At 52.2% G+C, this 14,057-nt stretch overlaps 2 protein-coding genes across 21 annotated transcripts in view; both read right to left on the bottom strand.

The window, feature by feature from the left end:
* The window catches only part of PHLDB1 (pleckstrin homology like domain family B member 1), a 51,650-nt gene extending 43,863 nt beyond the window's left edge, over positions 1 to 7,787 (bottom strand). For 9 of the 19 annotated variants that reach the window (XM_038005107.2, XM_038005109.2, XM_038005113.2 and 6 more), the window contains exons 1-2: positions 3,578 to 3,707; positions 160 to 240 (exon numbers count right to left, since the gene is read on the bottom strand). In XM_038005107.2, coding sequence (XP_037861035.2) covers positions 160 to 240; positions 3,578 to 3,700 — 204 coding nt within the window. In that variant the 5' untranslated portion in view covers positions 3,701 to 3,707. Of the gene's footprint in view, positions 1 to 159; positions 241 to 616; positions 774 to 3,577; positions 3,708 to 6,524; positions 6,651 to 7,539 lie in introns of those variants that run through there. The other 10 variants (XM_038005117.2, XM_038005125.2, XM_008021117.3 and 7 more) reach the window with 7 other exon arrangements.
* Positions 7,788 to 11,673: 3,886 nt separating this feature from the next.
* The window catches only part of ARCN1 (archain 1), a 36,004-nt gene continuing 33,620 nt past the window's right edge, over positions 11,674 to 14,057 (bottom strand). For both annotated transcript variants that reach the window (XM_008021077.3, XM_008021078.3), the window contains exon 10: positions 11,674 to 13,971. In XM_008021077.3, coding sequence (XP_008019268.1) covers positions 13,882 to 13,971 — 90 coding nt within the window. In that variant the 3' untranslated portion in view covers positions 11,674 to 13,881. The remainder of the gene's footprint in view (positions 13,972 to 14,057) is intronic.

Here is a 14,057-nt window from a genome sequence, read left to right as displayed (position 1 = left end):
TCAGATAAAGACTGAGCTGTTAATAGGCTTGGGACCTGGGGAAGGGCAGAGAGGAACAGAATTGCTCCTTTCGTCCTTGGGCTGGGACCACAAGGGGGTAGAAGAGCTGATCCCATCCCCACCATATCTCTCTTGCCTCACAGCCCTGATCCCACTCACCTGCACCATGGTCTGGGTCTTGCATCCAGGGCCTATTTGGTTCCTGTTGAGAGTGTCCATGGTCCTAAGGCTCCAGAGCTCCTAGGGACACAGCAGAAAGCTGGTGAGTGGGGAGGCCAGGGCAGGAGAGGGAAAGAAGTAGGTTCCGTGGCAGAGTTCTCAGGGCAGAGGTAGCACCAGTCACCAACATTCCCCAAATGCTCATGCTGAAGGGAAGTAGAGGCAGCTAAAGAGCTTGGGTGGGAGTTGTCTGGGAGCAGTGCCAAGTCTCCAGCCAGCCACAGCATGGATACTACACCATACCAGTCCTGCCTCTTGCCAGTGTAAGCACAAACAGTCCTATAGGGCTCAATCTATACCTCTGTGCTTTCTTGCCCTATGCTACTCAGAACCCAGATTTTGACAGCTGAAGACCCTTGGCCATTGTGGAGCCTTAAGCAGGGTGGGGAAAATCTACCTTAGTGGGAGAAGCAGCAAGGAGGCCCCTCCAAGGACACTGGTAGCCAGAGGGCCCCCAGGTAGGTGGCAGGGCTAAAACAGGAGCTCCCTCCTGAAATCTTTCATTCTCCTCTTCACCGTTTGTCTCTTTTCCCAGGGCTTTAGTAGGATGTTTTCTTAAAGGAGACACAAAAGAAAAACTCAGCCATTCCTGCTATCTCCAGATGTCTCAACTCCTACACCTTTTCTTCCCCAGGAAGCAACCTCAACCCAACACAATCAGTTAAAAAAAATTTTTTTTAATTAAAAGCAAAAAACTTTAGTGATAACTAATACTGGGAATATTGGGCTCTTAACTCTTGGGTACTTAATTGGCTAGGTGCTATAGGAAGCTTAGACCATTAGAACCAGGAGTAAGACAGATTCCAGAGCCAGAACTTGAATCCTCCCCACCACCACCCCACTGCCTCTCACCCACCACCCATCCCTCTCTCCCTGGCTCATGTTTTTGGTATTTGGGATGTGAGGACATTTGTGTACTAATGTGTGCCCCCATGCCCATCCCTTGGCCAACTAGCTAAGCTGAGAAACTTCCCACTTGCTGCTGAAATGTTCCTGGGGAAAGCTAAGAGTGTGACTGAGGGGTAAGGAAGCAGACCCAGGGAAGCAGGGTTTCCCTCCACTCTCTCTTCAAGCCATCTACCAGGGGACTTGGAAAGGAAGTAGGGGCAGCAGCCAGCATTCCAAGGAGTGTCTGACCCTGGCAGTGGGTCCCGAGGACCTTAGCTATGGTGTTACTAAATTTACCCTCCCAGCTTCCACCCTTCCGGACCTGGACTGCATCATCTCCGTCACCATTTCCACCCAAGCTGGCGGAAGAGAGGCCGGAACCCAGGCTGGGGCCCACCCCAAGACTGCCAGGGAAGAGAGGAGGAAAACGCCATTAACCTACGCAAAGCCCCAAGTTGGTCTGGCACCTTCCCAGAATTCCTTGCCATGGAGAAGAATTTCCAAGGACAAAGATTGCTGTACTGCTTCCTTAGACTCAGGGAAATCCCTCAGCATTTTCTGAGTGAGGAGGGGCAAGAGAGTGGGTTAGGAATGGGGAGTTTATGTAAAAGAGGGGTTAAGAAAAACAGAATAATAAATAATGGTGAAGGAGAAATATCATCCTTTGGTAGAAAGAACTTTAGACTGGGATATATAAAGCCTTAAATTCTACCCTGACTTTATTTATTTATGTATTAGTTATAAGATCCTAGACAAGTTATTTAACTTCCCTGATTGTCGAGTCATTCTTCTATAAAACTAGAGTAACGAAAAAAAAAAAAGAAAAAAAAAAGACTGTCTGGATCAGTGCTTGCCTGGGGCTAGGGGTGGAATGAGAAGTGACTGTAAAAGGGCACAAGTTTGGTGGGGGTGAAGTGGTGGGAATGTTTTCAAATTAAATTGTGATGATGATTGCATGGCTCTGTAAATATACTAAAAGTCTTTGAATTGCATACTTAAATTGGGTGGATGTTATATTATATAAATTATACCTCAATAAAGCTGTCAGTTTTTTAAAAAGGACTGTCTGAACATTCAGGTATTACATTAAATGGCATTCTATGAAAGCAAAGCACAATAAAAATGCCGTTTATTATTATTATTATTATTATTATTATTATTAGAACGGACTTTCACTCTTGTTGCCCAGGCTGGAGTGCAGTGGCGCTATCTCGGCTCACCGCAACCTCCACCTCCCGGGTTCAAGCGATTCTCCTGCCTCAGTCTCCGAGTAGGTGGGATTACAGGCGCACGTCACCACGCCCAGCTAATTTTGTATTTTTAGTAGAGACGGGGTTTCTTCATGTTGGTCAGGCTGGTCTCGAACTCCCGACCTCAGGTGATCCGCCCGCCTCGGCCTTCCAAAGTGCTGGGATTACAGACGTAAGCCACCGCGCCTGGCCCCGTTTATTGTTATGAGCTGTGTGACCTGGAGCAAGGCACTTCACCTGTCTGGGCCTTAGTTTATTCATCTGTCAGATTGGAGTATTTGTCACTATCGCCATGTAGGGCAGCTGTGGTGTGCTCATTTATTTACACTGAAGAATTTCAAGTGGAAATAAAGATTGTAAAGGAGTAAGTCCGAAGGAGAACCAGAGTGATTAGAGGAGAGAAGAGAATAAGGAGACGAAAGTAGAGGGAGAGATAAGGAGAGAGGTGTAGGGAGAAGATAAGAAAAGATGGAGAGATTGGGAGGGACGAGGCTGTGGCCTCAGCACAGTAACCTGATCCAAGAGAAGTGGAAAGAGACACCAGGCCAACCTGCCCTGCACTCAGGCGGTGCTTTCCCCAAAGGGCGATCGCCGCAGCCGAGAGCGGCCACCTGGGGGCGCCCTCATCTTGACCCCCGCCCTGGCCGGGGCGGCGGAGTGGCGCTGCGCGAGAGACGCCCCCCACCTGTGGCCCCGCTTCCTCCGGCCCACGGCTCCCCAGCACCCCGGCTGTCATTACCCGCCCGCCCGGCCCCGCGGCCAAAAAAAGGCCCCTGCGGTGCGCGTCCGGCCCTGGGTGTCCTCGCGCACGCTGGGTACAGACGCCCCAGCGCCGCCCCGGGAGCCGAGTGGCGGAGGCCCAGGTGTCTGGATTTGACGAGCGACAGGCAAGGCCCTCTGTGCGCGAGGCCGCCCGGCACCTCGGCCTCCTCCCCCGCGGGAACGCGCCGACACCCCAGCCACGCGGGACACCAGTCCGAAGCCCTCTCCGCCGAGGGGAGCACCCAGAGTCAACTCTCGGGGGTCTCGGCCCGCGCCTGAAGGAGGCCGGGGAAGGACCGACCGGCTCCGGCACCAACGGGCACTGACACAGCTCCCGGGCTCCCACGGGGTCCTAGGACAAGGTCCAAAGCCAGCCCCAGAGCACCAGACCCGGCCCTTCGCGAGGCCACTGCTCGGGCGCTCCCGGGAGCCCCGCCCCGCGGGTCGTCCGGCCTCACCTGTGTCCCTGGGGGTCGGCCTCGGCCTCGGCCTCGGCCCGAGCGGTGCATGGCTGTGGCCAGAGACCCGCCAGGCCGAGCTGGGGTCCTCTCGGCCGCCGCCTTCGCCCTCCAGGCGCACATCCGCCTTCGAGAAAGGGCCGCCGGCAGAGGAAGGAGTCAGGAAGGGAAGGAAACTGAGGCGGGGAGCCCAGCGGGGCACGCCCGAGTGGGGAGGGGGACGAGAGAACTTAAGGATGAGAAAAACCTGGCAGAGATGAATGGGGGTGTGCAGAGGGACGGGGCGGGGAAGGGGAGCCACCGGGATGTGAAGGGGAAAATGAAAGGCCGACTAAGGGATGCGAAAAAACGCAAGTTGGGGAGGGGAAGACCGAGGGCAGAGGATGCGGCGGGGAGACTGAGGAACACAGAGGTGGAGGGGTCGGGGGAGACAGGACAGGCGGGTCCTCAAGTGGAAGGGACAACAGACGGGAGGACTGGGGATGCGCGAGGAGGTATTGAGGGCAGCGGAGGGGAGACTGACGGGCGGGGAGATGGGGCGAAGGAGAGGGAGGCTGGGGCCGACCGGGACCCCAAAGGCGGGAGAGAGGAGAGATGGGCGGCCCGAGGAGAGGGGGAGCTGGGAGAGCGCGGATGGAGCCGGGGCTGTTGAGTGGGTGTCCGGTGGTGGAAAGGTGCCTCTCCGCGGTCCGCAGGGCCGAGGGAGGGAGGTTTCCGCAAGGGAGCGGCCCCTTGCACCCCTCGGCCTGCTCCTGCCCAGGCCGCCCGCGTGGGACAAGGCCGCAGTGTTGGGCGCCTGCCGTGGCCACCCGCCCGCCCCTGACAAGAGGCCTTTCTTTGGCGGGGCAAGGAGAAGGAGCCGCTTGTTTGCGCGGCCGGGAAACGGGGCGGCCCCACAGTCATCTCCCGTTCCCAGTCGGGCAGCTGCGGCAAGGGCGGCTGAATGTGTGTGAGGGGCCGCGTGTGTGAGCTGGGGCTGTGGTGTGAGCTGGGCTGTGTGTGTGACTGGGGCTGCATGTGTGAGGGGGCTGCATGTGTGAGCTGGGCTGCGTGTGTGTGTTGGGCTGTGTGAGACTTGGGCTGCGTGTGTGAGGGGCTGCGTGTGTGAGGGGCTGTGTGTGCGATGGGCGGTGTGTGTGAGCTGGACTGTGTGACGGGCTGTGTGATGGGCTGTGTGTGTGAGCTGGGCTGCGTGTGTGAGTTGGGCTTTGTGTGACTTGGGCTGCGTGTGTGAGGGGGCTGCATGTGTGAGCTGGGCTGCGTGTGTGAGTTGGGCTGTGTGTGACGGGCTGCGTGTGTGAGGGGGTTGCATGTGTGAGGGGGCTGCGTGAGGGGCTGCGTGTGTGAGGGGCTGTGTGTGTGATGGGCTGTGTGTGTGAGCTGGACTGTGTGTGTGACGGGCTGTGTGATGGGCTGTGTGTGTGAGCTGGGCTGTGTGTATGAGCTGGGCTGTGTGTGTAAGCTGGGCTGTGTGTGTGACGGGCTGCTTGTGTGAGCTGCACTGTGTGTGTGTGACGAGCTGCTTGTGTGAGCTGCATTGTGTGTGTGTGACGAGCTGCTTGTGTGAGCTGCACTGTGTGTGTGTGACGAGCTGCTTGTGTGAGCTGGGCTGTGTGTGTGACAGGCTGTTTGTGTGAGCTGGGCTGTGTGACTGGGGCTGGGTGTGTGAGCTGGGCTGTGTGTGTAAGCTGGGCTTCGTGTGTGAGCTGGGTTGTGTGTGTGACTGGGGTGCGTGTGTGAGCTGGGCTGTGTGACGGGTGCATGTGTGAGCTGGGGTGCGTGTAAGCGGGGTTGCAGGTGTGAGGGGCTGCATGAGGGCGGGGCGGTTTCCTGTGAGGCGCAGCACATGGAGTGCGTGGGCAGGCCTCGGCGTGTGGGCGGGTCCGGGTGTGTCTGGGTGGCGTGACGCAGGGACGTAGGTATGCGAAGTGTCGCGGAGGCGTGCGTGTGTGCCGCGTGGGAGCTCGGCATGGTGGGGCGCCTGCGTTTGCGTGTGGCGGCTGTGGGGTGAGCCCGCCGTCCAATGAGTCAGCCTCCAGAGGCTCCAGGACCGCTGAGCTAACGGCCCAGAATGCAGCCCCGCCCCGGAGCCGTGGGTCCCCGGCCGGGCTGTGCGGTCGCCGGGCCAAGTCCCCACTCGAGCCTGCCTCGGCGGAAGCGCCCGCGGGCGACTCGGCCACCCTGCGCCGGCGCCCCCACCCAACCGCCCGCCCGCACTTTCCTATCCCGGGGGAGCCCAGATGACTTGGGTCAGCCTCCGCTCGGGGGAACTCTAGAGATTCTAGTCCGGACGGCGCGGCGTGGCAAGGCGCCCCAGGCTGCCTCCCTGGCCCCCGAGGACGTGGGGCCTTGGGGAGTGCCTGGGAGGCCCCAGGCGGGCTTCCCATCTCCTGGACACCCCCAGGCATCCCTCCTAGACGCCCAAGACTCTGAGCCGGACTCCGAATCCCTTCCTGGTCCATCAAGGCGGCCGGCCTGGGGACAGGGGGAAGACGTCACAGGAGATACCCCCCCTCCCCAAGGTCCTACTGTGGGCGGACAGGGGGAGGTGTGGGGCGCTGGAGGACGAAAACCCGCGCGCGCGCTCGCCACCCAACACCCCGCGAGTGTCCGCCCGGCCGCCTGGGTGCCCACGGGAGAGAGTCTGGATGGGGCCAGGATCAGCGTTTCTCCAAGCGGGGGAGAGCGCCACGGCCCCCTCTGGCGGTGGCGTTGGCAGCGGCCGAGGAAGGCAAAAGCAAGCGGCTCACAGGAAAACTCCCCACAGCGCCCCTTTCGCCTCTACGCACTCACCTGGGGTGCCCTCACTCCCCCACGGGTTTCTGCCGAGCTCCCTAGCCTAGAGCTGATCTCAGGGCTCTCGCCAGGCCCCAGGGACTTCCCGTTATCCAGTCCTAGCACCGCAGCGAATGGGATCCGCAAGTGTAGTGGGAGGGGGCACTCTTACCTAGAGGTGGGGGGGACAGGGAGACACTGGTCCCTTAGCCCGGCTTGGCTCGGTCGCGGTGGCCTCAGGCTTAGGAGGACACTGTTGCCTTTCCCCGGGAGCCCGCTGAGTAGGAGGAGAGCGAGCCTGTCCCGCCCCGCTCCCGCCAGTCCCCGCCCCCGTCCCCCATCCCGTCCGCCTGGCCAGCCAAAGAAGACGCCCTTGTGGGGCTGGAGCCCAAGGTCCCCCCACCCACCCTTTCCCACAGCAGCACCTCCCCCAGCCTGCACAGCGCCCGCTTTGTTCATCTTTGCAGCTGGGCTCTCCACCACCACCACTACCACCACCACCACTGCCACCACGGCCACCAGCAAGACTACACACCCCCCTCTCCTCCCACCCTGCCCTCCCGACTCTCCTAGACCACCCTCCACTCCTAGGCTTTAACGCGCTTCTGAGAGGGTGTTTTTGACAATCTGTTTCCCTGCCCCCAAACTCTCCCCTCTTTCTTTTTGCCTTTGATGCCTGAAACCTCCACAGGCTCCTAGTGAACCCCCTAAATCGAAGCCCCTACAACATGCTCTCAATATCTCCAGAACATCTACTGAGGGTACGCAGGTCTTCTCCCTGTCACCCCCTCCCCTCGCCCCATTCCAAGTCCCACCATGAAGAGCTGTAAATGGGATTGATAACTACGCACATCAGGCTTCACAGACTTTCTTAAGGATAGGCACAAGAAGACACGTTAAAGTACCATGCAAACTCCAAAGCACAGGAACGCGGAATGGAATTATCATCTTGCACCCATGGAGCTCCACACCCATCCACGCTGACAGACCTGCTGGTTACAGATTGGGATATGGAGGCAGGCTGTAGACTTACAGTTGAGCACACCAACCTGTAGTAGGAGTGGGAGTTAATAAGGAAGAGAAGGAAGCACTAAACACTTAAAAGCGGCCCCCAAATTGAGCTAGGTTGAAGTCATTCTCCATCTCAACCTCCACCCTGAAATCCAATGCTGACAGTGGATCCTTACCTTGCAAAGCCAGCTCTTGGCCCAGGAGACTGGCTGGGGAGACCCTAGGGAGCTGAACTCAGTTAGACTTCTGGACTTCTTTGACCTGCACTAGAGGGACCCTGGAGACTCTTCTTCACTGAAGGAAGGAGCAGAAAGCCTGTAAGTCTGGTCTAAATTCCAGCTGGGGTGGATAGCAAAAAATAATTTTTCCTCTTTGAGATGGACAAGTGCTGTTCTGATTCAATGAGTTTAGTTAGTGCTGTCTCTCCCTAACCCAGGAACAGCAGGAGGCTGAACTACAGGAATCTCTGGTCACTCATTGACAGGGCTGGCCTTAGCAGGGGGCCCCCCACGGCTGGAGACTGAAGTTGACCGGGGCCAAGCAGCAGACAAGGAGGGGGAGGGGAGAGGCCTCCCTTTGCTGCCACCTGCTATAGCTAATGGAGATGGAACACTCAAGCTCCAGAATATGCTGTGGGTACCAGGAAGTCCTAGGATGTGAGAAGCGAGACTCTTAATTTTTTCTCTCTTCATATTGTTTGAAGTCATGAAAGTAATTGTGGTGAAACTTCATGAGGCAGATCACAAAGGTAATAGCCCATTCGGGTATGTAAAAAAACGAAGAAAGAAAAAACCCAAACTGTTGTATCCCATGTGCCAAGACCCAGCACTGAGGGGAGGGGTCCAGATTGCGGTACCTCAGAGGCTTTTCACTTCATTCTGTTTCACCACCCCCAGCTCCTCTTTACTGTACTGGGCAGGAGGAGTTTCAGGGAATAATCAAGCCTGCCATGGAGGCAGCAGATGCTGAGGCAGAGGGTCGAAACAGCACCCAGCTTCTCTCACTGTCCTCCCAACACAGGGACCAGCTGACCCCATGATAAAGGCGCTGTGCAATGTGTCCTCTCTCCTGCTGTGTCAGGCCTCTATGTTCCCACAGTTAGAGCACTCAGGGGACTAAAGACCTACCGCCCCCACTCTTCATCCTCGCCCTGCTCCACATCTGGAGCCCATCAAAAAACTCAGTGCTCTCTCATAGTTACGCAAGAGGTCGAGCAGCTGGGAGCTCAGGAAAGGAGGAGGAGGAGAGGGAAAGCAAGCAGAAAACAGCTTTCCAGGCTTGCTTCAGACTTTCCGAAGTGGAAGCAGGGGGAGAGGGCAAAGCCTGGGTGTGGAAGGAAGGGTGGATTTTTCTAAGGCCCTCTGCATTGGCTATGAATGTCAGGAGTGGATTTCCATACTCCTGCTTTTGCCTTGGCACATTCCCCACCTTGTCCCACCTCTCAAATTGTACTCCCTCTAGCCCCAGAGAGGTGATTATTGCTCATACAGCATGCAATCCTTGTAGATACACACCCTCTTCCAGAAAGCTATCCCTTTCTGGCCTCTGGATCCTGAAGTCACCATCATTGGTGTAGGCATAGTGGTAGCAATGACCCTTGGGGAAAAACTTGGGGAAAAACTCAAAACTTGGGGAAAAACTCAAAGCTGTCTTTTCAGCTTGTCTTAGAAATTGCAGTCTGCTTCTACCCAAAGCTAACACGCATTCAAGCTGAGTGGGAAATTTGGGGAGGACAGAAAACTGGTCTTGTGTACCTCCAAGGCTAAGGGCTTTCCTAATGAGCTGAAAAGAACAAGCATTCATTTGGGCAAAAGAATGGGAAACAAGACCTATTTCGATTTCTCTCATTGTCTTGAATTTCTTTTTTTTTTTTTTTTTTTTTTTTTTTTTTTTTTTGAGACGGAGTCTTGCTTTGTCGCCCAGGGTGGAGTGCAGTGGCCGGATCTCAGCTCACTGCAAGCTCCGCCTCCCGGGTTTATGCCATTCTCCTGCCTCAGCCTCCCGAGTAGCTGGGACTACAGGCGCCCGCCACCTCGCCCGGCTAGTTTTTTGTATTTTTTGGTAGAGACGGGGTTTCACCGAGTTAGCCAGGATGGTCTCGATCTCCTGACCTCGTGATCCGCCTGTCTCGGCCTCCCAAAGTGCTGGGATTACAGGCTTGAGCCACCGCGCCCGGCCCTTCATTGTCTTGAATTTCTAATGCTTCTTTCAAACAGCCCCTGTCCTGGTTTGGTAATCAATCTGATCACAGAGTACACCTAGGGCAGCTTTCCAGAACTGGTTTAGACCCTAAATAATCACTTAGCCCCTTCCCTAAGAACAGCAGGTCAAATAACTTTGGTCGGGGGTGGGAGAAGTGGCCCAAGCTTCTGAAAACTCTAATAGCTTGACTTGTGATTGTGAGTGAGGGAAAACAGCCTGGTTTGGAAAGATAGTCTAATTTTCCTAAAGGCCTACCTCCGTATCAATCACCAACTCCCCAGGATAAGGCGTTAAGACGTTTGTAGTGTTGCTGTCTGCCCTTGGGTAACAGCAATGCACAGCAACAAACCTACTAGTGGATCTTCTAAGACGAGGGAATTTGGGGTGAGGGGGTTGTAATAACACAGATGTGCATAGCAAAAGAAAATCATTTGTGAGATTTTGCTTGTGATTTCTCTAAAGCCTACAAGACAGAAGCCATATTCACTACTCTCATATAGATCCATGTTTAGTACTAGCTGTGGTTAACACTTGTCTAACTTGGAAAAAAAAAAAAAAGGCTTTGGAAGCAGGTATAGTCATTGCTTCTAGTTAGACTTTAATCTTCTTGAGGATGATTTTTTCCATTTTTCTCCTGTCTCCTTCCAATAAGCCCTGCCAGATGTGAAGTTTAATAAAAAGCTATTCTATAGCAACCCTGTAAATCTCAGACCCTACCTACAGTGTGAACAACTTTAAAACTGTTCACAATTTAAAAATTAATTGGAGGGCAAAGTTTCCCATCAGAGATGCATGGGTTGACAAATTTGAAGCTACAGTGAGTAAAGGAATGACAGATCTTAATCGTTTCATTGGAGTAAGGCTACAGTCTCACTCAGAGAGCTAAGCCACACTTGAGCAACATTAGACCAGATACTTTTTCACCAAGAAAAAATCAGAATCTTAGCTTTCAATGTTAAATTAAAAATTTCTCGGCCAGGCGCGGTGGCTCAAGCCTGTAATCCCAGCACTTTGGGAGGCCGAGGCGGGTGGATCACGAGGTCAGGAGATCGAGACTATCCTGGCTAACATGGTGAAACCCCGTCTCTACTAAAAATACAAAAAACTAGCCGGGCGTGGTGGCGGGCGCCTGTAGTCCCAGCTACTCGGGAGGCTGAGGCGGGAGAAGGGCGTGAACCCGGGAGGCGGAGCTTGCAGTGAGCCAAGATCACGCCACTGCACTCCAGCCTGGGAGACACAGCGAGACTCCGTCTCAAAAAAAAAAAAAAAAATTAAAAATTTCTCATCCCAGATACTTATTAATAAGTGAGAATAATTTGCCTTCCAATGTTTTGACACTCAATAGTTTTTCCAAGTTAAATTTTAAAAAAGCATAAGAAAGTAAGCAGCTCTGGCCAGGTGCAGTGGCTCATGCCTGTAATCCCAGCACTTTGGGAGGCCGAGGCGGGGAGATCACAAGGTCAGGAATTCAAGACCAGCCTGGCCAACATGGTGAAACCCTGTCTCTACTAAAATACAAAAAAAATTAGCCGGGCATGATGGCGGTTGCCTGTAATCCCAGCTACTTGGGAGGCTGACGCAGGAGAATTGCTTGAAGCTGGGCGATGGTGGTGGCTGCAGTGAGCCGAGATCGCGCCACTGCACTCCAGCCTGGGCAGCTGAGCGAGACTGTCTCAAAAAAAACAAAAAAAAAGTAAGTGGCTTTACCCAAGGGAATTATCAACAGTTCCCAAAAATTGTTCCCATTATCCCTCATCCCTGGAACACTTCTCATCATGGTCTAATGGGGAAGAGAAGACTCCTGGATTAAAGATGAAGCCTGACTTTTCTGACTCTCCAACTGCCATCTGACAAAATTAAGACTCCAATCCCCCAAAAGGCCAGAAGTAGCATCAGATTCAAAAGCTACACTGTCAGGAGTGCATGTATCAAATGTAGAAAAATACACAAGGAAGCACAATACATATAATATGGAGAAAAGGCAATGAATACTCTCAGAGATTATTTTCTCTTAAAAAAAAAGTCATTAATTTTTAATCTTAGGTCCCATTACAGCATCCTAAATCAACAAGCAGACACCAAAGTGAGTCAAGAATCCAATAAACATCTCATTTTATAATGCTCTTTATTTGATTAAAGAATTTGCCTTCTTTGTATACACTGGAATGTTATATTCCCTATGTATTTTACAGGGTTACAAAATGTCTCTCATTTTAAATATTACCCCAAAAGTAATCTCAGAAAAAAAAGGTTTTTTGAAATTAAACTTGACTTTTAAAAAATCATATGGACAAACAACTTTCAAACAAAACTGGATTAGTAGGATTTCTTGCCTACTTAACTACATGACAGACTTCTTGTCCCAGGCCCCTTTCTCAGAAAAACCTCATGTGGAAACCAAGCTGGAGATAAGAATTCTTCCCTGATGCAGTTAGGGGAAAGGAAAAGGCTAGAAACTTCTTTGGCAAGCAATTCCATACACAGCCATTTATGTGCGAGTGCTCTGCTTCAAGTACAGTACACTCTTTGCAGGGAAGGCCAGATGTTGTTCAGAGTGGGAGTGGTACTTGTCAACCAGCTAAAAGCACAAAGTCCATCTAGTCATCTGCCTCTTCCCACTGCCAGTGCCTGCAGCCTTGTAGCAACTTTTCACCACCCTATGGACTGGAATACTGAGTTAAAAGCCAAGGCTGAGCTGGCTGACACTGTAGTCTCCATTGAAAACGAAATGGGTGAGATGGAACCGAGAAACCACCAGTACATGATGATACTCAAAAGGTTTAGAGGGAAGAGAAGGATGGATTTCAGAGATGGGGACAGATAGACTGGTGGAAAATGTTGGGCTGACTGGAAGGAAATGGGGTATACATGAGTAATCTGTACATACCAAAACAATCAGTTGCCTCCTAAAATGCAAAAAATCGAATGGTGAAATGAAGCCTCCTTGACAGTTTAGGGCCAACAGGATTGGCACAAAGACTCCTTGAACCCACAGCCTTCAAAATCATAACCCTGTTTCTGTTTGAAAGGAGAGGACTGATGACAGAGAGTGCAGTCTAGAAGTGGGAGGTGGTGAAATTGAGGAATGTGAATGGATTACAAAGACTGAGGCTATTACGTTTTAGCTTAAGTACCCAAAATGTGGAGAACTGGAAATTTGGGTAGCAATAGCAGCAGACATGATTACATGTGGATGTGAAATCCCTAACTGGACAGACATAACCATTCTTTTAGACATCTTGAAGAGGGACTGTGCCATTTGAAAGGTATGTCTCAGCTATCTTTAATATTGACACAAGTGGGATTCACGGTACTGTTCTAAACTGGAAGGACAGGCCCTGAAAGGAAAACAACTTGGCAAAGAGATGAAGGAATGAATGGATATGGGAAAAGGACAGAAGACATCCTTATCTTTTAACTTCTAGACCCCACACCCCTCAAACAGTTCACCTGAATAGTCCAAAAATCAAGAATGGGTTAGATATACTTGTTGCAGGAGTGCCAAATAAATACAATGCCTGTAAACAGATGATCCCAGTGCCTGACTGAATGTATAGAAAGAAAAACCTAAAGGTAAAGGGTATGAAAGATTAAAATCTTCTACAGAGAAAACTTTTTAAAAACAAAGTATGAAATATAACTATATTTAGGGATTAAAATAAAGGAGCAGCCAGGTGCAGTGGCTCATGCCTGTAATCCCAGCACTTTGGGAGGCCGAGGTGGGTGGATTTCCTGAGCTCAGGAGTTCACGACCAGCCTGGGCAACATGGTGAAACCCCATCTCTACTAAAATACAAAAAATTAGCCAGGGGTGGTGGTGTGCACCTACAGTCCCAGCTACTTGGGAGGCTGAGGCAGGAGACCTGCTTGAACCCAGGAGTCAGAGGCTGCAGTGAGCCAAGATCATGCCATTTCATTCCAGCCTGGGTGACAGAGCGAGACTCCATCTCAAAAAAAAAAAAAAAACCCAAAAATAACAACAAAATAAAAATAAAGGAGCAACTTAGGTAAAGGAAGAGGAGGTATTTAACTGGGGGCATTCTCTGGAGAGTTTGCTTTCCTGCTGGCCAATAAAATCTGCCAAAGAAAATTAGCAGCCTTTCCCTTTATGTTTGTGCCATTTCTTTATCAAAGAATGTCTCTGTGACACTGAAACATGGGGGTGAGTCGAGGGTCCTTGCGCGCAGATAATCGTGCATTGTATCAGAAAAAAGGGGTCTCCAATGGCTTGTAAATTTGGGAAAAACTTGTCAGCCATCGTTGGCGTCTTCTTTAGTAATCTGAAAATTTTCCTTTTCAGCTCCCTCTTCTTGGTATTACAGGATTTCATACTTATCCACTAAGAAAGTGGTCTCTGTGGAAAACCTGACAGGGCTGTTTCCATCTACCTGGGTCACTTTGGTAACCTAGGAAAATAAACAAAGAGTAAGGTAAAGCAGGAGGTTTGAGTCTCCATGATGTTGACTACATTCTCACTACAGAACATATCAAT

The sequence above is a fragment of the Chlorocebus sabaeus genome, chromosome 1 (assembly GCF_047675955.1).
Source record: "Chlorocebus sabaeus isolate Y175 chromosome 1, mChlSab1.0.hap1, whole genome shotgun sequence".
NCBI lineage: Eukaryota > Metazoa > Chordata > Mammalia > Primates > Cercopithecidae > Chlorocebus > Chlorocebus sabaeus.
The sequence above is the reverse complement of the archived record's forward strand: the minus strand, read 5'-3'. Positions and strand labels throughout refer to the sequence as shown.